This window comes from Zasmidium cellare (genome assembly GCF_010093935.1).
Source record: "Zasmidium cellare ATCC 36951 unplaced genomic scaffold M409scaffold_28, whole genome shotgun sequence".
In the NCBI taxonomy this organism is placed as follows: domain Eukaryota; kingdom Fungi; phylum Ascomycota; class Dothideomycetes; order Mycosphaerellales; family Mycosphaerellaceae; genus Zasmidium; species Zasmidium cellare.
This window is the reverse complement of record NW_022986972.1, coordinates 474,514-494,918: the sequence shown is the minus strand read 5'-3', so window position 1 is coordinate 494,918 and position 20,405 is coordinate 474,514. Positions and strand designations below refer to the sequence as shown.

The 20,405-nt window shown below is 53.6% G+C and overlaps 11 protein-coding genes across 11 annotated transcripts; 8 read left to right on the top strand and 3 right to left on the bottom strand.

Moving 5' to 3' along the window:
- Positions 1-553: 553 nt before the first annotated feature.
- Positions 554-1,105, top strand: M409DRAFT_57137 (uncharacterized protein; the record flags this gene model as incomplete). The annotated part of the gene is made up of 1 exon (XM_033813532.1): positions 554-1,105. The coding sequence occupies one exon, from the start codon at positions 554-556 to the stop codon at positions 1,103-1,105; it is 552 nt and encodes a 183-aa protein (XP_033664934.1).
- A 1,300-nt stretch (positions 1,106-2,405) lies between these two features.
- M409DRAFT_57136 (uncharacterized protein) lies at positions 2,406-3,656 on the bottom strand (the record flags this gene model as incomplete). Its single annotated transcript, XM_033813531.1, has 1 exon — positions 2,406-3,656. One exon carries the CDS (start codon positions 3,654-3,656, stop codon positions 2,406-2,408), a length of 1,251 nt encoding a protein of 416 aa, XP_033664933.1.
- A 1,697-nt stretch (positions 3,657-5,353) lies between these two features.
- On the bottom strand, positions 5,354-6,479 carry M409DRAFT_57135 (uncharacterized protein; the record flags this gene model as incomplete). The annotated part of the gene is made up of 2 exons (XM_033813530.1): positions 5,354-6,354; positions 6,410-6,479. 2 exons carry the CDS (start codon positions 6,477-6,479, stop codon positions 5,354-5,356), a joined length of 1,071 nt encoding a protein of 356 aa, XP_033664932.1.
- A 1,681-nt stretch (positions 6,480-8,160) lies between these two features.
- M409DRAFT_37137 (uncharacterized protein) lies at positions 8,161-8,692 on the bottom strand (the record flags this gene model as incomplete). Its single annotated transcript, XM_033810679.1, has 2 exons — positions 8,161-8,559; positions 8,621-8,692. The coding sequence occupies 2 exons, from the start codon at positions 8,690-8,692 to the stop codon at positions 8,161-8,163; spliced, it is 471 nt and encodes a 156-aa protein (XP_033664931.1).
- Positions 8,693-8,966: 274 nt separating this feature from the next.
- Positions 8,967-10,027, top strand: M409DRAFT_25811 (uncharacterized protein; the record flags this gene model as incomplete). Its single annotated transcript, XM_033807841.1, has 2 exons — positions 8,967-9,119; positions 9,170-10,027. The coding sequence occupies 2 exons, from the start codon at positions 8,967-8,969 to the stop codon at positions 10,025-10,027; spliced, it is 1,011 nt and encodes a 336-aa protein (XP_033664930.1).
- Positions 10,028-10,371: 344 nt separating this feature from the next.
- M409DRAFT_25810 (uncharacterized protein) lies at positions 10,372-11,037 on the top strand (the record flags this gene model as incomplete). Its single annotated transcript, XM_033807840.1, has 1 exon — positions 10,372-11,037. One exon carries the CDS (start codon positions 10,372-10,374, stop codon positions 11,035-11,037), a length of 666 nt encoding a protein of 221 aa, XP_033664929.1.
- Positions 11,038-11,358: 321 nt separating this feature from the next.
- On the top strand, positions 11,359-11,988 carry M409DRAFT_25809 (uncharacterized protein; the record flags this gene model as incomplete). The annotated part of the gene is made up of 1 exon (XM_033807839.1): positions 11,359-11,988. One exon carries the CDS (start codon positions 11,359-11,361, stop codon positions 11,986-11,988), a length of 630 nt encoding a protein of 209 aa, XP_033664928.1.
- A 418-nt stretch (positions 11,989-12,406) lies between these two features.
- M409DRAFT_57132 (uncharacterized protein) lies at positions 12,407-13,415 on the top strand (the record flags this gene model as incomplete). The annotated part of the gene is made up of 2 exons (XM_033813529.1): positions 12,407-12,871; positions 13,206-13,415. 2 exons carry the CDS (start codon positions 12,407-12,409, stop codon positions 13,413-13,415), a joined length of 675 nt encoding a protein of 224 aa, XP_033664927.1.
- A 402-nt stretch (positions 13,416-13,817) lies between these two features.
- M409DRAFT_57131 (uncharacterized protein) lies at positions 13,818-14,501 on the top strand (the record flags this gene model as incomplete). The annotated part of the gene is made up of 2 exons (XM_033813528.1): positions 13,818-13,844; positions 13,902-14,501. The coding sequence occupies 2 exons, from the start codon at positions 13,818-13,820 to the stop codon at positions 14,499-14,501; spliced, it is 627 nt and encodes a 208-aa protein (XP_033664926.1).
- Positions 14,502-15,647: 1,146 nt separating this feature from the next.
- Positions 15,648-17,228, top strand: M409DRAFT_68251 (uncharacterized protein; the record flags this gene model as incomplete). Its single annotated transcript, XM_033817746.1, has 1 exon — positions 15,648-17,228. One exon carries the CDS (start codon positions 15,648-15,650, stop codon positions 17,226-17,228), a length of 1,581 nt encoding a protein of 526 aa, XP_033664925.1.
- A 1,276-nt stretch (positions 17,229-18,504) lies between these two features.
- On the top strand, positions 18,505-19,668 carry M409DRAFT_25805 (uncharacterized protein; the record flags this gene model as incomplete). Its single annotated transcript, XM_033807838.1, has 1 exon — positions 18,505-19,668. The coding sequence occupies one exon, from the start codon at positions 18,505-18,507 to the stop codon at positions 19,666-19,668; it is 1,164 nt and encodes a 387-aa protein (XP_033664924.1).
- Positions 19,669-20,405: the final 737 nt, after the last annotated feature.

Genomic DNA, 20,405 nt, shown 5'->3' with positions numbered 1-20,405 from the left:
TTGTAGGATGGTACAGAGTGAAAGTACATTTGCGGGGTGGTATCGTCGCTGAAAGCAGAGTAATCGTATGCTGTCTGTATAGTTTGTAAAGAATCGTGTAGATTGTTTTCGTCGGCCATGATGGTATCGTCGTTCGCAGGAGGAAGTTGAACACCTCCTCCCTCGTCGTCATCGTCCAGTGCCTCGTTCCAGTCGTCATACAATTCGAAATTCGTCGAGGGCATCGCATTCGTCAAAGATCCAGGTAAAGGCAGATTCGATGCATCGCTGGGGCAGAAAACAGGCTCATCATAGTGAGCAACACACGCTCGTTGGGTAAACATATTGACATCCGCGAATCGACTCTTGATCTTCCTCCTCGCATCAGCTCTGCGCTTCAAAGTCGAACGGTGCTTGGCCAGATCAGAAGCAGACTCGTGCGGGCTGTTGAAGTAGAAGACATCTGCCATGTCCCATGCAAGCAAGCAAACGCGCGCCGGCGGGGTGGTTCCAGATGCCACTGATCCCAGCCGATATATTCGCCGGCCGGAATGACAGTCGCTGCGTTCTCGTGATGGTTCCCCAAGGTGTCAGTGGAATCTATGGGTCGGGACGGATGTTCGACAGCTGCAATAGCGAGCCCGCTGCCGCGGCGCAGGGAGGCAGGAAGGCAGGAAAGATGTTTGGCTCGCAGTCGGCGAGAGCAGTATCGGCGGGACGCAGGATATTTGCTGAGCCGTGGTTTCAGCTTCAGGGCTGGCGGATAGGTGCAGTATGCACGTCGTCGCAGGGTTTCCGCAGCGTGGCAATGGCAGCCGAGGGGGGCGTGACTGACAGCGGTCACGGGAGGGAGCACAATGCCATGGTCTGGATGAAAGAAAGGGAGATGGCGGGAGAGGTTCGACGTGAAGAAAGTGTTCCTGCGTCGGCTCACGCAAGGCAAGGTCAGATGGAAGTATTGATCGCTGGGCGGGGCGAAGCGCTAGAAAAGTTGTACCGCTCGCTCCAGAGCAGGGGTCGTTATCGACGCTGCGGGGTGCGAGATGGCGACAGTCGCAGGGGCTCTGACAAGGCCGACAGACACGTCGAATTCAGCCGCCACGGTGGAGGAAGGAGGTGGTGGTGATGGACATTCAAGTCGAAACGGAGCTGATGACTGCTGGCCGGCGGCGAGGTCGCTCGCAGGATTCGGTCTGCGACGGCAAATGACCGCTACGGGCGCAGCGCAGGAAAAGAACCGCAGCGATGGATCGCTGGCGAGGTCTGGTGATGGTGTCTGCGTAACGACGGGGTGGTGTGAAAACAGGGAAGAGCGAAATCAAACATCATCAGGGCAGTCATCCCCAACTCATCCCACGATGCTCCCACGTTGTATCCGTTGCACGCCGCGGCTTGACAGCGCAACGGTCGGCAAAGGCAAACCTCGACGGCCACCACCCTCCAGCCGACAAACAACATCCACCCATCCTGGACACAAGGGCAGACGGCGGAGCGCAATGGGGTCGGGGTGGTGTACCGAGCGCGGCATCATGGCCTCTTCCAGCAGCCACAGCACTCTTGCCCCGGCCACGCACTCCCCTTTCGGGCGCCTTGCAGCTGTCACATTCCATGCAGCCTCCGCGTGCTGTACGCTCGCGTCGCAATCACCCACCCAATCGTTCTCTCGCTGCACATCCGAGCCACTTGTTTGCTGCCCTTCGTCAAGAATGGAATATGCAAGAGATTGGCCATGCAGTGGTACAGCGTCTCGTGGACCGCCAATCACGTCGATGCTGCCCACGGTTCTGCCTGTCAGTCGTGCAAAGCATATACGAGTCGAATGTCTAATCCTGAGACGCGACTCGTGTCTGATGGCAGTACAACGCTGGTTCTTTCGAGCACAATGGTCGCGAACTTTGCGTGCGTGCGACGTACAAGTCTTCTCCATGTGGGAGCCGACTGCATTCCGCCCGTCAAGTGCAGGTACCCTGACGAGGCCCCCTATATTTGGCCTCGTGCGGCTCTTTGAGCGACGTTGAAGTTTGACATCGCACATGCCATGGCGATGATAATTGTTCTAGCCGCAGTCTATACCGAGGCGAACAAGATTGTAGGTATCTCAGCAGCTGGCTGACCTCACCGCCTTGCTCGATTTCTTTGAACTGTAAGATTCATGTAGCATGTGAAATGTACTTGTGGTACGATGTACAGTACGTACTTTCTGGCCGCACCTCCCGGTTGAAAGACTTACTGTATGATGTAGTATGAGTTCGGCAGTTGAAACAACGCCAATGCGACAATGTAGCATGTAGCATGTAGCAGTGCGTATCTTATGCAAGAAGGTGAGGTGATATCGGACCATCTGGTGCCTGCGCAGTGCAAGCACGTGGGTATGACCAGAGTCAAGTGATTTATCTCTTGAGCACTGCCAGCAGGCATCGCTGACATCAGAATCTCAAGCAGGGAACTCTCTGCTGCAACGCAGTGAGCGACTCGTCAGGAGCTTCGAGTAAAGACCACAAATATGCATGATCTCCCGCATTGCAGCTTCTCTGTACCACCGAGGCCTTGAAGTCCTCTGTCAGCTGTCGAAGCCTTGCCAATTCTGCTTGAGCGACGGAGACTCTGACGCTAGCTTCCAAGGTCTGCGTTTCCATCCTAGAAGTCTCGCTGGCTGCTTGGTCCGTGTCTCGGGAAACAGTCTGTCGCGGTAGTCGAGAATGTGGTCGTTCATCAATATTCATTGCCAGCTGCAGCAGCTTCTGGCATCCGCTGATCGACTGCTGCAAAAACATGACGAACATCATCGAGTATCGTTCGCTTGGAGCAGAGCATCGATAGAATGAGATTCGCGCGTCTTCAATACAATTATGTATTAGGTCTAAAGTCGTGTCGAAGGAGCCTGGATCATGGGACTGACATCTGAAGAGCAATTCGATGACCCGTGAGAGAACGTGGCTGTCTGTGTCGCCAGATGACGATCCACTTTGCTCCGGAGGCATCGCAAAGCCCGAGGGCGTATAATGTCCGTTGGCGAAGGCCGTGTTGCCGTTGTATGTGAAAGATTCGTGTAGACTAGTCTGAGGTCCAGTCAACGCCGATGAATAGTACGAAGGCAGAAGCTGGGTGCCAATCTGCATGGAAACAGCTGCAGAAGATTGCTGGAGCATTGACTGCCATTCATGTTGAGTCAAGTCTGGGGACAGAACACTGTTGACGGGCACCGGCATCGTCGTAAGAGCGGACGTATAGTCGGTAGGTACCATATTGACGTCCTGAGATAGTGCATTTGGGATAAGTGCAGCATGAGAGTAGCCGGGAGCGGTGAATGAGGAAAAAGGCGTGTCCGCTGGTATCGATCCTGCAGCCGATGGAGATGATGTTAATCCGACAATGGGACTGCGGCCCATTCCCATGTGTGACATGCTACCGGTCTCGTTGACGTCTGAGAAGCTTGGTGACGAGTCGCTTGTACTATCACGCTGATGCCGGACACCGGAGTCTCCTGTCAAGTCCTTCACTTCAAATTCTGCAGATTCGTTTCTCTTCGCTTTTCTGTGACCTTTTGGCTTGCCGACGGGCTTTCCAGTACTGTATGTGCAGACCTGTCCAGTATTGGCGCAATGAACACAGGTAGGCCTGCCGCCAGCGCATTGAAGCCGTTTACGGTGACATTGGTCGCAAGAAGGGGTCGGCATCGTCAAAATGAATGTAAATAGCGAGCGTGTGTAGCGAATTTATGTAGCGAACGGCAGTAGGAAACCAGTGATAGACGAAAATGAACCCACATACCCGATGTTTGGTGGAGCTTTCATAGCTATGTATGGCTCTTCGGCGGCTTCCAGAAAACGACGGAGAAGCATGGAACCTTGCATACAGGGGAGACATGTGAAGGGCAATGTCGACTGTTTCGCGTGATGCAGCCTGTCCTGGTCTTCATATTCCACGTGCTCGAGAACTCTTTTAGCCCAAAGTTCATACTTTCTGTGGTATGGATTGACGATTGGTATACTAAAAAAATCGTCTTCGTCCATCGCGGAAGGGCGCCTTCCGCTGGTTGTTACCGTTGCCGTTCAGGGCCCAAGGTGCTGGAGCGTGTATGAACCTGTTGTTGCAAGGCCTATCAGCAAAGTCGATCGAGCGATTGTCTTCATGCAGCATCATTTATTTCGAGCTGCAACATACTATCAATACGACTTGAAAGTGTCGAAAACGGATGAGCCCAGCGAGCCAATGAAGGTGATGTCCACAACCTGTTGGAGCTGTTCTAACGCCGTTAGTGGTCGAAGACAATGGGAGTCCAAAAAAGCAATCGTGTTTTGGTCAACGATGAGATACTTCGCATCCCCAGCAATTTCTTCGGGCGCCAGCGGCCGTTCGTGATCGGCCATTTTGGGCTTGGAGATCAGGGGCAGTAAAGTGTCATTGTGCAGTTAGCGATGTGCTTTCGGAAGCCATGCGTTCTGAAGCGGTTCTGGACCGGCTGATATCGAAGCTGTTGGTATGGTTCCTTCGCAAGTCCCCTAATGGTCGGTAAAGAGATCTTGGCGAGTGCTTCGAGAAAGCGTCCACGTTGCTTGAACGTGGGAGGAGCATGCTTGTGAAGTCAAGGGGGCGGTTTCGATCCCAGCCTTTCTGGAATTCCAGAAAAGCTCCATGGACGTTGTCGTAAGAACTTTGAATCCTTAGAGTTTGTGCTGACCGGAGAGCGTCGAGCTGCGGCAATGTTGGTGAGACTTATATATAGCTCACTTTGCGTGCCTTCCCAACCTCGTGTAAGTCCGAGGATTGCTGCTCATGCACCAGGACCAATTGATGAAGAGATCAGCTGTCGGCGAAGGAAATACCATAGTGTTGGATATGCGCATAAGATGTGCTGCAGTTTCGCATGTTTTCATGCTCCGGCAAGTCGATTTGCGGAACCTTGCGGGAGCAAGTGAAGTCCAGTGGACGAAGCCGAAGTGCTGCCGAACAACGATGGATATGACCAATGATATTAACAGCACATATGCCGGGGCGAGGCATCTGCTATGATCTTGTGTTGGTGGATGAAGTGTTAGGAGAAGAGAAGATGTTAGAGGTGAAGTCGAGTTCAGCCAAGTCTTAGTGTCTTGGCAACACGTGCGCAATCGACGTCAGGGGAAGGGGAAGGTACAAGGTCAACACAAAACATGTCAAAAAGTGTTCTTCATTAGGCCGTAAAGTATAAAAGTTGGCAGTATAGCAAATGAGCGATAGACACGAATCAAACAATACAAAATCGTAACGAAGTGCTGAAGAATGAGCGTCCTCTCAACAGAATGCAATCCCTTTCCACCAAGCGTCAGTGTCTCAACATGCGAGCATGAAACTGCGTCAAGCAGTGTTATGCACCAAGCTCTTCACTCGACCCATTCTAGTGCCCGCCATGTGGATCCGAAGCAGCACCGCCAGCTCCGTTAGAAGGAGGAGGATGCTGAGAGGCCTGGTGGTGCAAATCAGATTGCTGGTTCGAAGAGCTTCCAGCCATTGGCGGGGCTCCTCCCTTTCCTTTTCCTTCTTCTTCGGCCTCGTCCTCGTCCTCATCCTCGTCCTCATCGTCTTCGTCCTCCTCGTCTTCGTCCTCGTCTTCATTTTCCTCATCGCCCTTGCCACCATTCTGTCCCGACTGTTGTTGCTGCTGCTGGAGAGAGGCTGGAGCTGCATGGTTGGAGTTCGCCGGAACAGACCCTGATTGTTGCTGCTGTTGCTGCTGCTGCATATTTGCCGACGGAGCAGAGGCATGATCCCCACCAGGAGCAGGAGATGAACCATAGCTACTAGGCGGCGGAGGAGCATATGTTGGTGGCTGAGCATGAGGTGCCTCAGGCTGCTTTGGTACAGGTGCCTCAGGCTGCTTTGGTACAGGTGCTTTGGGCTCCTCGTGTGGGGGCTGCTTCTCTGGCTTTGGCGGCGCCTGAGGTGTAGCATGGTATTCCGCAACAGGTGGATGGACTGGTGGTGGTGTTGCAGGTTTCCCAGACGGTGGGGCGACAGGCTTCTCCGGCGGTGGGGCGACAGGCTTCTCAGGAGGAGGCGTGGCGGGCTTCTCAGGAGGCGGCGTGGCTGGCTTCTCAGGTGGTTTGCCGTACTCAGAGATAGGTGGTGGTGTTGCAGGCTTCTCAGGCGGTGGGGCGACAGGCTTCTCGGGAGGAGGCGTGGCGGGCTTCTCAGGAGGTGGTGCTGCGGGTTTCTCGGGTGGTTTCCCGTACTCAGAGGTAGGCGGTGGTGCGACAGGCTGAGCCGGAGGAGGAGCCTCTTGATGAGCTTGGTAAGGCTGAGGCTGTCCCTCGGCAGATTGGTCTACAGGAGAACGCTTGATGCCAGTGTTGTGAACATCAGCCGCATCGACATTAGCATCTTTCTTGACGGCTTTCCCTGGGCGATGTTTGTCAGCAAAGTAGACAACAAGGGGACACGCGGATTGACCTACCTTCATGAATGGGGTACGCCGAAGCTGTGGCTGCCAGGAAGGCGAGGATTATCGAATGGCTGAACTTCATTGTGAAGAAGCTTGTCGAAAACGATGTCAATAGAACGGTATGGAGGGTAGCGACAGTAGTATTGGCGATGGTCTGAAGGCAGAGGGGATGCAGCCCCTTTCTTTTAAAGGTTGAGGCGATGGGTATCAACTTGTCCGATTTTCGAACGTACGTCAACGGAGAAGGGGCAACGAGGTCAATGCTTCTATTGAAGCAGCCAAACTTTGCCAGGGACCCAGGCCTGCGTTGCGTAAGGTCCACTCGGGTGCTCGATAGACCTGGCAAGAACAGACAGCGACACAAGGTATGGCTGTAGTATACGAGCGTGTCCGGATTATGCGATTCAGAGTTTGACGACGCCATGCACCGGGTACAAGCAATGCTTAGGACCATGATCCGGACTCTCGTCCTACACGCCCTCTGCATTCATGTGCTAAGCCAAGGTCCAGCGAGGAGTCCAGTAAAGCCTTTCTGTATACTCTCATACAGCTGCGAAACCGAGTGGAGAGATTCAGGCCCATCGGCCACACTCAAAGAGAAGTTGGCTTGAAGATGACTGAGAATTGATTGACACAGCAACGCGAGCCCTCCATCTCCGAAGGCGGCCACTAAAGGAAATGAAGCCTGCGTCATGCACATCAACGCCCTTTGGAGGAACAAGAGTGAGCTAATGGCGGCCATTCTGCAACGTGTAGCTGAGCACGAGAGGCAAGGCTCGCAAGACAATATGCCTTGGTTGAGAACGGTCATGTTGTGCGACGTATCCCACCGAATACTGCCAAGATAGATATCCCTCGTGGACTCCAGGTTACGACGAATGCAATCACATAGGTTTTCAGGTGTTGTCGCGCTTGCATTCTGTAGTATATTGTGATACACATCGGAATGACTCGAAATGGAGTGATTTGGCGACAGTTCTGGCTTGAGCTCGCCCTCGGGTGCTTTTCTCGACCATGTTACAGCGATCTGGGAAGATTGATTTGCCTTGCTCATCAGCGCTCGATGGCCTTGGGTGACGTTCGTCCAGGGTTTGTCGCGCCGACAGATGGCAGATCGTACTGAGCTGTTGTGACGGCTGGCATGAGCGGCGTCTGTCTGGTCCGTGGTGATCTCGCCGGCGAGAGTGAAGATTTCGGATCCAGTCACGCTGTATGTGCATACATTGTTCTGTCGTTGGCATCTCTGGCACCGAGGGAGTTCTTTCGCGCAACGCGTCTTGCAGCGGTAGCACTGATCACATGCGTACAGGGCCTTCTCCATCTTTCCAATAAACCTTGGTCACCACTGTGGAGTCGGAATGTAGCGCTGGTCCCGGAATCGTTGAGAGTGGACTCCAGCACCTCACTGAATGACTGTGAATGCACGAAAAATGTCGGAGATTTTCAAGATATTACGGCCACTGAAGCAGCCTGTGAGACCTGTCTATAGGTCAAAAGCGCTGCTATAAGTCCGGCCTGGGCTTGCTCGGAAAAGCCAAGCAATGGAGTGCAAACCGCTCTGACCATGGCTCTACGGCTGGGTTCAAGGATCAGTCTAAATTTGGTCAAAGCCAAAACGAAAGCTTGTGAATTTGATCTTGCGTGATGCATGTTCCGGACTTTGCCACCAAAAAAACTTGAGAGGTTTGCAGCTGCACAACTGCGAGGAGCCTCGAAATGCCGTCAAGCACTGGAGATTCGTCCGTGGTGAGGCTACACGACCTTCACCGCACATAGCTGTCCCACTGGGACAACATCCACACTCCCGTGACAGTGCTGACTATCAGGGGTGAGACCAGGCCGCGCCCCCATTTAGCAGACCCAAAGACCAGCCACTCGCTGACGAAGTGAGCAAAAGCAAGACCGTAGGTCCACAAGCACAACTGGTACACCAGAGGATCGTGTATGTTGTAAGCCGTGTACAATCTGACGATGCTGCTGAGCGCCGTCCAAGTGCCGAAAGTTCTTGCGCTGAGCTCATTGACCGGCGATGTGGTCGACGTCTTCGTGTCGCCTGAACCGGTGGTCTGGGTTGTGGTAGCGGATGACCCGGAGTACACCTCTCGAGTGCCGGCCAGCGACACGTAGGCCTGGACGCTGTTGCCTATAGATACGACTGCTATCTTTGCTGCGGTCAGAGATGGTGCTGCCCATGGGGCGATGAAAATAGCTGGCAATACATACGAATAGGAGCCATTTGGGGAGCAGACCGTCGCTTGGCGGCAGGTAGGAGCCGATGGCGCCCAGTGATGACATTGTGCCAACAAAGATATTCTGGGACTTCGATGTTTGAGGCTGATCGGTACTGGCGGTGGTCGGCGTACGAACTTGTGTACGGTATGGAGAACAGAAAGCATTCACCTCACGTCCTGGAGTTCAGGAGAATGTCTGTGCACCGGGCCGAGCCAAGCGAATTTCAGGAACAGGCATAGCGCGACATCAGCTCCACCTCGTTGTCGTCTTCAGCATCAACCTCACTCCCAACGCCGTTCTGGTATACAACATTGAACAGACCAAGTGAGGCTTCAAGATGGAGAAAGTCGAGGATGTCTTCGCTACAAACGACCCTTGGGCGTCCCCAACGCAACAGGTGTTCACGGTCATTGGCATCGTGTTCGTCTCGTACAAGATCTTCACCTTTTGGAGGATGATAGCGTCGCTGTTCATCCTCCCAGGTAAATCGGTATGGATCGTGCCGCATCGTATAAGCGTCACTAAGCTAACTGTGTGTAGCTTTCGAAGTTTGGCAGAGAAGGCACTTGGGTTGTCGTAACCGGAGCCTCCGACGGCATTGGCAAAGAATACTCACTCCAGCTCGCTGCAAAGACCTACAACATCGTCCTCGTTTCCCGTACAAAGTCGAAGCTTGATGCGCTGGCCTCGGAGATTCAAGAGAAGTACAAAGTGCAGACCAAGGTGTATGCGATGGACTTCGCGGCCAATAAAGATTCGGATTACAAGGCGCTCAACAAGCTCATCTCTGACTTGGACATCTCTGTCTTGATCAACAATGTGGGCCAGAGTCACAGCATTCCTGTGCCATTCAACGAGACGACCGAATCAGAGATGAAGGACATCATCACGATCAACTGTATGGGTACGCTGCGCGTCACGCAGCTGATTACCCCGGGCATGATCCAGCGGAAGCGTGGCCTGATCTTGACCATGGGCTCATTCGGTGGTTTGACTCCTACACCATTGCTCGCCACATACAGCGGCAGCAAGGCTTTCCTTCAGCATTGGTCGACAGCCTTGAGCGCCGAACTTGCACCCTACAACATCCACGTCCAGCTTGTGCAGTCATATCTTGTGACTTCTGCGATGAGCAAGATTAGACGCTCATCGGCGCTTATTCCGAACCCAAAGCAGTTTGTCAAAGCTGCATTGAGTCGGCTTGGAAGGTCGGGTGGAGCGCAAGGTATGGCTGGTACGAGCACACCGTACTGGTCGCATGGCATCATGCATTGGGCAATCCAATCGTTCGTGGGCACCATGAGCGGCATCGTTCTGAACATCAACAAGAGCATGCATGAGGATATCCGCAAGAGAGCGTTGAGGAAGGCGGAAAGAGAGGCGAAGAAGTCTTCATAAGCCACGCAATGATGAATCTGTGTAGAAAGAGCTCGAGTATGGACATAATTTGTGGAAGAGCCGCAACAAACTTCAACTTTCACATCTTGATGGCAGTTTGCGCGGCTGCCTGGCAACGGCGGCGTTTGCAACACTAGCTCCACGAACAAACGCCAGATATGTCTTCGCTTTCCCGACCTCTACCCGCAGACAGTGCCAACTCCCACATGTCGTCCTACTGAAAATCTGCTGCGCGGTGCTGTACATCCAGCCAAGCGAACACTGGTAGAGGCCAGCACCAGGTACATTTGGCACCACCTCAGCAGACCATTCAACAGCTCACAGCCTCCAGTCAATCAAACGAGATGTTATCTACTGGAGAGGCACCGCCTCAAGAAAACGTCCCTACCTCCGCCTGCGACTTCGAGAATCACAATCCGCTCAACCCCGACGCGGCAGCATCTGCAAGTCCAGTAGAACCTTTCAGGTTCATGGATCTTCCACCAGAGATCCGAGAGAAAGTCTATCAGATTGCTTCACCTGTCCCCATTAACAACACGACAATCAAGGTGGGCGCCTACCAGACGACGATGCCAAAACGCTACGCTCTGGCACAGGCGAGCCGTGTCTTGCGGCAGGAAGCACTGGCTGTGTACTTCTCCAAGACGACCTTCATCTTCCGCATCTCAAGTCGCAAATGCTCCGCCAGTCACGGCTGGGTTGATGCTCAGAATGAAGTCGCGGTGTCGTGCATGCGGAAGATTGAGCTCTTGCACCACTCAAACGTCGATCATGGAGACGATTGGCATCGAGCTAAGATCCAAGTCGACATACTCAGAGGCACAGTCGTTCTGGACGAGGGATCCTTCGCATCATGCGATAAGTGCATCAAGGAAGAGGTGGTGCCGAAGATTGTCAAGCAGATTCAAGAGGTTGTCGGTGGCATCGAAGCGGCTGATGGGAGGAAGCGTCTGACTAAGAACGTGCTCGACAACATCGTCCGGCTGGCACACGGAGTGTGTATACCATGATAGGCCGCGCCGCTCACAGTCAGCCGCGATGGCCAGGCTCGGCTTCTCGCAACCCTACTTACTGGTGCAATACCGCACGAGATCTTTGTTGGTATTGCGAGCATTGTCCGAACTTGGCAATCTTCAGCAGCGAATGGTGTTCAGCTCGGAGCCTGACATGCGCCCGAGAGAAACTCTAATGATGATCAAACTGCCCTCAGGAACCGATCCTCAGTCAATGAGGGCAGGTTTTTCAATCACGGCACGTTGGCTTTTCTCCACCAATGTCCCTCTCTGCTCACTCTCATCCTTGTGTCCCCTGAGCCACCTTGAACTTATATCATGTCGCGAGTTTACGAAAAATCCAAGCACTTCCGCTTCCTCGACCTGCCAAAAGAGCTTCGAGAAGAGATATACCAATATCTCATGCCACAACCCACCAACTTCTCAGTCGGGTCAGTGTTCACCTTCGGCATTCGACCAAGCTGCAGAAAGTCAGCTTCGCCAACGACGCCGTACTCCATCTCGCAAATTTGTCGCGAGATCCGATACGAGGCGCTCTTCACATACTATTCTTCCACACCATTCACCTTCGACTTCCTCTGGCACAAAGACATAGAATCCGCGCGAAGGTGGCTTGCCTGTCAGGATGAGACTGCCATCTCGTCGATGAGAGACATCACGTTCAGACATGGCTCGTTGGACTTTGAGCATCACGCTTTGATCCTCGTCGACTTGAGAAAGACGGCCGTCTCGGTTCTAGACCCGGCTTTCAAGGCTTGTCTGGAAGGGAAGATGGTTCATATCGTTGTGAAGCGGCTGCAAGCGATTGTCGATGGCCTGAGCGCTGTCGACGGCAGGACGGTACTGACGAAAGATGCACTGGCGAGGATGTTTGATGCTGCTGGCATGATGTTCGGGGTGCAGTGGCCAGCAGGGCGTCCGGTCACACTATGCGAGACACTCTACTAAGACAGTCTCGATGTACCGATCTTGTTCGTACTTTCGAGGGCACAATCGCATTGTCTGGAAAGAAACCACTACACAAGGTGAACCGCCACTAGAACACTCGAGGGCAGTAACAGAACCTTCCACCAGTTTGAAACCAGTCACCGAGTCTCAGCTCGATGCTGAAATGGGACGGTCTCTCCTCCCTGAAACAAGACGACAAAGGCACGAAGGGCGATGCTGCAACATCTCAGCTGGTGAGGAAAGATGCAGCAGGTATTAAAGCACACACTTCGATTGACGGATCTTTTCTCAGCAGATCACTTCAACACCATTCACACATCCCGATCAAACGTTCATTACTTGATATACTCGCTGGTCGAGATATCGTACACTCATTTACACACCCCATCCAACTCTACTACTCCACGACCACTCCAGCATGTCTTTCGACTTTCTGTCCCTGCCCGCTGAGCTCGGCAACATGGTCTATCGACGATACCTCTCCGATGACCTCAGCGCTACTGCGTACTTCAACCAACAGGTCCGGCTGGCGCAGTTGCATGTCCCTGGGCTGGCTAGGGCATATGGACCTCAGCCACCTGGTACTCCAGGTCCAGACATCTACAATGAGGTCATTACCTACTTCTACGGTCAAATGGAGGTTACTATGGACCTGCGAAGGGACCGCACGTTCTGGGACTACTGGACGATGTCGACCGCCACCAATGACTTTGTTGCCCATCTTCGCAAGTTCGAGATGGTTGGACGTACAGTCTGCGATGGAGTCTATCATGACAAAATCTTCATAGACTTGAACAACACCACTAACCCTGTGTCGAGTGGAAATGATCAGCCTGAGGTGCATATTACTGGATGCGCGTGCACAGGGCCATATGGAGCAGCGGTATTAGCGATTGATGCGATCCTGCAGCAGGGACATCATGGAGGAATTCTGATAATGACAACAGACAAGCTGAGCAGATCTTCATGGTCATAGCTGCAATCTAGCGGCGTCATATCGAAGAGAAACAGGGGGCTGTAGGGACAAATGCGCGGAGGGACGGTATGAACTGGGCGAGGGATAATTGAGTTACATAGATTGACAATGTACTATGGACGTCACGTCGCCTTGATGCTGCATCGTCCAATCGGTGAGTAGAGCAAGTCGATGATGGGCGTGAAAGGTGAAGCACTCGAGCAAACAGACTGACATCCAAATACACCTACGAATGGAACAGATACTCACCAACACCACAGAACGAACCTCGACAGACAGCAACAAACAGTCCAAAACACATCACCCAAGCCCGCCTCCGCACCCCGCCGCCGCCACCGCCGCCACCGCCGCCCAAATGCCTCACTTCCGAAAGTTCGCCGAAAAGCAATCAAACTACATAATTAGTTTCTACCCCTCCACTGTCAGTTCGTCAAGAGAACCGGGCCATTGAGCTTAGCTCAGTGGTGTACGCGCTTGACGGATAAACCGCAGCAAACCATCCGTTCGAACCGGGTTGTTTCTCGACCTCCATGTGGGCGGCGAGTCTGAGGGGGTGATCTTTTTGAATAAATATTTGGAGGTCTTCGATTTATTTGATCGATTGTTTTTCGATTTTGGTCGCTGTTGAGTTTTTGAATATTGTCGAATGGTAGTTTTGACGTGACTTCCGCATTTGGTGGATGTTTGGAAATTAAGCTTTGGCACATGCAAACGCTTCGCTAGCCGAGTCAGAGCTGCCGATCGCTGCCAAAGTTCATTCTGTTTCCTCACCAGCACCTCAACAGCACCATACGGTGTCTTCAAAGACAAATCATCATCGACGCCGATCAACGGATAGGCGGTCGATACCAACATGGCGAGCAACGTTGAGAATGCATCGGTATGTCTACCTCCGCACACCGGCAATCGAAATGATCATTACTGAGTTCTCACGCAGAAGCTCTGCCGCCTCCTTGGGTTGCCCGCCGAGCTTCGCAATGAGATCTACGAATATGCCCTCTCGACCGGCTTCGTTCGTGTCGGCGATCCTACTGAGCGAGGACATCGCATATCCCGGCCCAACACCGCCCTCGCCCCCCTCACCATGACGTGCAAGCAGATCTACAAGGAGTCCAGAAACATCATCTACAGTGTCAACAAGATCATTTTGGCCTTGCCCAGCGATGAGAAAAAGAGCAACGCATGGTTTGACAAGATCGTGCGCAAGCACAAGGCGTGCGGAATGCGACAGGGAATCGAAATATGGTTCATTCCGGGCCAGACCGAGACCTCTTTCCTAAGCAGGCTGCGCGTTATGGGCGAGGGACTGCGATATCTCAATAACACCGGCGTCAAGGTCCTGATTGAGGCGCGCGTTCATATCACTGCACTCAAGCGCAGCTTCCGTTTGCACTTCGGGATCAATGGCAGGGAGCAAATACGGAATGAGATGCTCGAGTACATCCAGTGGTCCCCCGGCTGGTCCCATATGCCCCACAAAGCCGAAAAGGTCTTCAACTTCGCGGACAGTGCCTTCTCGGCGGTGTGGAGTGGCTGAAGGGATTGGAAGGGTGGTCACCAGCTTCGAGTACGGGTTGAAAGGCGAGCAACGGCAAGAGGAAGGAGACACAAAGCGTCGACCACGGAACAGCGAGACGAGTCATGGCCTCCACTGGTGCAGTATGATCGTTAATCTGTACAATAGATTCGAAGAGGCGCTGGGAATGCGAGCCCCTCAGAACAGTTCTGCCGGGTGTTGATAGAAAAACGATCTGACGTTCACGTCGAGGCGTCTCATCCCATGAGTCTTTCTCATTCTCATAGGCCGAAGACACATTCCCATCTTTTACATGTTGGGTGGGTATTGGTGAGGTTGAGGTGATGTTGCTCGGGCCAACGTCGAAGGATGTTCGGCTTCATCGGATGCAAGTTGCTGACGTGCGCGTTGTCTGTGCCATCCTGGGGTGGATCAGGTGTATAAAGACCGCACTTCACCCCATTTCTGTTCTTTCATGTTCCTGTCTCTTGAATGGCCCATTTGCTATGGCGTTCTCCGCGATCCTGCCCCTTTCCAATCACGACTACGCCAAATATACAACGGCTCGACATCCGACGGCATTATCGAGGCAGCTCCTCGACATGCTAGCGGACGAACTCTCGAGGGCGCATAGCGACAGGACGAGAGCTTGCGACACAAGCTCAAAGTGGCAGAATCTCGCAGTGAACTTGCAGTCGACAAAATAAGGACAGGTAGGACATTGTCAGTTGCACCTGCAAAGCCAGTGCCTCAGGGCTGTGCAACTGCGAAGCGCCAGCTCGATGGCGACAATGCTATGAAACCCAACACCAACGCCGCCTGTGCCTCTGCGCAGCATTGGGTTTGTATATCTTTCCTCACATATTTCTGATCATTCAGCAAGCTGAAAGAAAAACGCCTCTTCCAACTTCTCCTCCAGTTTTCCCAGCTTTCCTTCGCTTCCACAGTCGCCGTTGCCACAGTTACTCAGCGATGCCGGCGATTGGCTTCGGCAATCTCAAATTGCCTTGGGCGGGATCGACGAAATCTATGGCTCAAGTGGGTCCGCTCAAATCAACGACGACGTCGCGACCTCTTTCTTCGCACGACGACAACTTCTATCACGCGTACACCACCGACGACGGGAACGAGTATACGGGTCCTTCGGCGCACGAGACTGGAGTAGAAATGGAACCCCTCAAGGGATATGACGGCCAGGGCCAGAATGGCGCTGCGGATTCGTACTACAGCGCGCAGCCACAGCAGCAGCAGCAGCAGCAGTACAATCAAGCACCACCTCAGCAGCAGTATGGGATGCCCAACCCGCCTTCTTATGGTCAGAACTTCGGCAGCGAGAAGCCGGAATTCTCGCAGGCTTTCAAGATCGAGCGACCAAAATGGAACGACCTCTGGGCTGGTATTCTCTTCATCCTCGTCTTCCTCGGCTTCGTCGCGGTCTCTGGCATCAGCATCGCAGGATACGCGGGCAACAAGAACTTCAATGGCGACGGCTTCTACGGGTCTGACAACACCTTCAGTCTCAACACCAATACGATCGTGCTCTTTGCCTTTATCATCGTGGCGGCGCTCGTCCTTGGCTATGGCTACATCTCGCTTGCGCGCATCTTCACGAAGCAGTTCATCTGGATCTCGGGCATTCTCAATATTGTCCTGAGTCTGGCGACTGCGATCTACTACTTCTACCGCAAAGCATGGGTCGGTGGTGCGCTCTGGCTGGTCGTCGCAGTGTTTTCCATCTTCTGCTTCATTTCCTGGATCAAGCGCATTCCATTTAGCGTGCTGATGTTCCAGACGGCCATTGACGTCTCGCGCAAGACCGGACATGTGTACTTAGTGTCGTTCCTCGGCGGTCTGATTGCGGCGGCCTTCTCTGCCTGGTTCGCCGTGACAATGGTCGCGGTGTATATCAGATTCGAACCTGGCGCCAATCCGAGTTGCAATGCTGCTGCTGGTGGGTCCGGTGGATGTAGCTCTGCCATTGTCATCGGTCTCCTGGTCTACATTACGTTCGCTGGATATTGGATCACGGAGTGGCTCAAGAACACAATCCACACCACCATCTCCGGTGTCTATGGTAGCTGGTACTTCTCGCCAAACAATGTCCCAAGTGCGCCAACTCGAGGAGCTGCGAGGAGAGCACTCACCTACAGCTTTGGCTCCATTAGCCTGGGCAGCTTGCTGGTTGCCATCCTGGATCTACTTCGCTTTGCCTGCTCCATCGCGCGAGACAACAGCGCTGGTACTGGCAACTTCATGGCTGACTGTGCATTTTGTGTGCTGCAGTGCATTCTCGGACTTGTCCAATGGGCCCTCGAATTCATCAACCGATACGCATTCAGCTACATGGCACTTTACGGCAAGGCATACTTCGCATCCGCCAAAGATACGTGGAGAATGATCAAGGACCGTGGTATCGATGCGCTGATCAACGAATGTCTTGTGGGGCCAGTCCTTTCGATGGGATGCCTCTTCGTTGCCGTCACCTGCGCTCTGGTCAGCTACATCTACCTTGAAGTGACTGATCCACCATACAACGAAGGGGGCAAATTCACCGCAGTCGTTGTCTTGTACGCCTTCTTGATCGGCCTCCAGGTCACTGGCTGTTTTGTGGTGCCTCTCAACAGCGGAATCGATACGATCTTCGTGGCGGCAGCGTGGGATTCAGAGGTCCTGATGAGAGAGCATGGAGACCTTTACCGCCGCATGATAGAGGTGTATCCCCACGTGCAACAGGCCATACATGCATAAGCGGCAGGCGGACAGTCTGCACATTCCCACGTACATTCGGTTGAGGCAGCAGGTGTCAAGCTGTACGACCTCGAAAAAGCACACAAGATTCAGGGTTCTGGTTGGAAGAGAACCCCACTGTACGATCCGCCCACGTCCCCAGGATCACGCAGCACAGCGCTACACAGCGTGCGCAGGAGTGGAACCTCGGGACATGAATGAAAGGGCGGTATGTAAAACAAGAAAAAAAGATGGCGTTTCACGCAGCAGCAGCGCGCTCGCTTGTCCGACACTTCGCCTCACTCACATCCTTCGATATGCAGGCTGGAGCCCCAACGCGCGAAGGTTCCTTGGCCCCGGGGGGACTTCCCGCACGACGTGTGGTCTCGTCTGGGGATCTTCCACAGGCTTTGGGGGGCGTGGAGAGAGATTGTGGGAGGCGAGGCGCTATCTTGGTCGGATCTCACGTCCGCGAGGCGGTGTACCTGCAGGTTGGGGTTCGATCCACTTGGTGCGAGTTTATCTACGTACTTTGAATGGACATGTGAATTGGATGAAGCGTTCAGAAGTGAAGTTCTTTCATTTCCACTGTGTGAAGTAAATGTGTTAATGAAATATTAGGCGCTGGTCTCATGGAACCCCTGTCCAATGAGGGCGGCTAAAATCGGGCCGTAAAGCCGAAAGAGGCAGTGACGTTGCAAGCACGTTTGTCGCGCGGAAGGTGGGCTTGTCGCGTTCTAGGCGGGGCTGGTGATGCAGGTGCGTTGACTTCAAGAAGGAGCTCGACCAAGCTCCTACTTCTTCCACCGACAGACACCGCAACTTTTTCTCCAACACACACCAAACAACACACACTTCTTCACTTCTCTTCCACACCTTCACCTCCAACACACCTTCATCCACCTCCTTCTTCAACCACCCACACCATTCTCCAAGGCACCGCCACGGGCTCACCAAGCTCCCTTGACAATGTAAGTTGCTTTTCGTTCTCTCACCTTACTTGCAAACAGCGGCGACGACATCAGCAGCAAGAGCAGCAGCAGCGCAGTCACGAGCAGAGCAGCAGCGAGAAGGTGCTTCATATAAACAAAAAGCTCACTGACGCTACCAGCAACCGTCTTCACGTGCTGTGAAGGGGTTTAAAAGAGTCCAATCTCTCTCAAGGTAAGCACTTCCTTCCAACTCCAACACACTCACCACTTCCAACCTCAAAAAACAACACCACAGCACCTATACACCACACCTTCCTCAACTAACTTCCTATAGACACTTCACCAATCACACCAACACCGACAATATGGGTCTCAAGGGTGTTCACTTCGGCGGAGGCAACATCGGCCGTGGCTTCGTCGCCGAGTTCCTCCACAACTCTGACTTCGAGGTCGTGTTCGTCGATGTCATGGACAGCATCATCGATGCCCTCCAGAAGGCCAAGTCGTACGAGGTCACCGAGATTGGTCCAGACGGCGAGAAGACCTTCCACATCGACAACTACCGCGCCATCAATTCGAAGCATGAGATGGACAAGGTCATCCAAGAGATTGCTACCGCCGACACTGTCACCTGCGCCGTCGGCCCCAACATCCTCAAGTTCATTGCCGAGCCCATCGCCAAGGGCATTGAGGCTCGCAAGGAGTCCAAGCCACTTGCAGTCATCGCCTGCGAGAACGCCATTGGCGCCACCGACACCCTCCGCGGCTTCATCGAGCAGAAGCTGTCCGACGAGACCAAGGCCAACATTGGCTCCAAGGCCGAGTTCGCCAATTCGGCTATTGACCGAATTGTGCCAGAGCAGGACAAGGACGCCGGCCTGAACGTCAAGATCGAGAAGTTCTTTGAGTGGTGCGTCGAGGAGAAGCCATTCAAGAGCAGCGGACCACCACCGATCAAGGGCGTTCACTACGTCGACGACCTTGAGCCGTACATTGAGCGCAAGCTCTTCACGGTCAACACCGGTCACGCCACCGCTGCGTACTACGGCCACCAGGCCAAGAAGCAGTACATCCATGAGGTCCTCGAGGACAAGAAGCTCCATGATATTGTTCAGGAGACTCTCAAAGAGACCGCCCACCTCATCACCTCCAAGCACACCCACGTCTCCAAGCAGGAGCAGGAGGACTACGTCAAGCAGATTGTGACTCGCATCTCCAACCCCGTCCTCAAGGACAACGTCGAGCGTGTCGGCCGTGCTCCTCTTCGTAAGCTCTCCCGCAAGGAGCGCTTCATAGGCCCTGCTGCCCAGCTCGCTGAGCGCGGCGAGAAGTTCGACTACCTGCTCGGCGGCATTGAGCAGGCCTTCCGCTTCACCGATGTCGAGGCCGACGAGGACTCGGTCAAGCTCAAGGAGATCCTGGCCAGTAAGGACCCAAAGACCATCGTCCAGGAGGTCTGCGGTCTCGAGGAGGGCCACCCACTCTTTGCCAAGGTCGAGGAGGTCGTCAAGAAGGTCCAGAGCGGTTAGATGCGAATGCTGGTAAGTCCTGACTCTTCATCACGTTGTCAAGTTACTCACCAGACCTCACAGAAACCGATCGACCTCTCAGCACCACAGCATGAGCGAGTCTTTGATCACCACACATACACATACCCAATCCCCCCTTTCAAGAGCACGCCGAGGCGGCTTTGCCACGATAGACGAGGCACATGACTGCATGAAGAGACGAAGCGAGCGAGAAAAGTGTTTTTAAGTAGCGGCTAGATGAGTTAATAGCACTGGTTGCAATGAAACAAATCGGAGCTGCAGTCCAATTTTCCAGGCCTGCCATCCGTGAAGTTCCAAGTACCGTGGTTCGTGACTCCCCTGGTCGTCGGTCAGCCAATGTGCGATGGCCTGACGCCTTCCGTACCAAGATGAGTGACGGCGATGCGGTGCGACACCAATGGCTCGCATCAGCGTGGTACCATGCACCATCAGCGTGAATAGAAGCAACCAGATAAATCAACAGACGAGTTGGGAAAGCATAAATCGACGATTGTCAAACAACAACAATGGACATACCATCCACGCCAGAATCCTTGCCGCAGCTTGAGCAGCAAGCAGCCTGGTCCTCTTCCTTGGCTTCGCTGACGTCTTTCGCCCTCCCCCACTACCCTCCTCCTCCATTCTTCCCACACAAAGCGCAAGGCTAACGTGGAACTCTTTGCGCCCAACAGTCTCGACCAACCTATAGCCACTGCGGACCCTGAGACGGGCGAGTT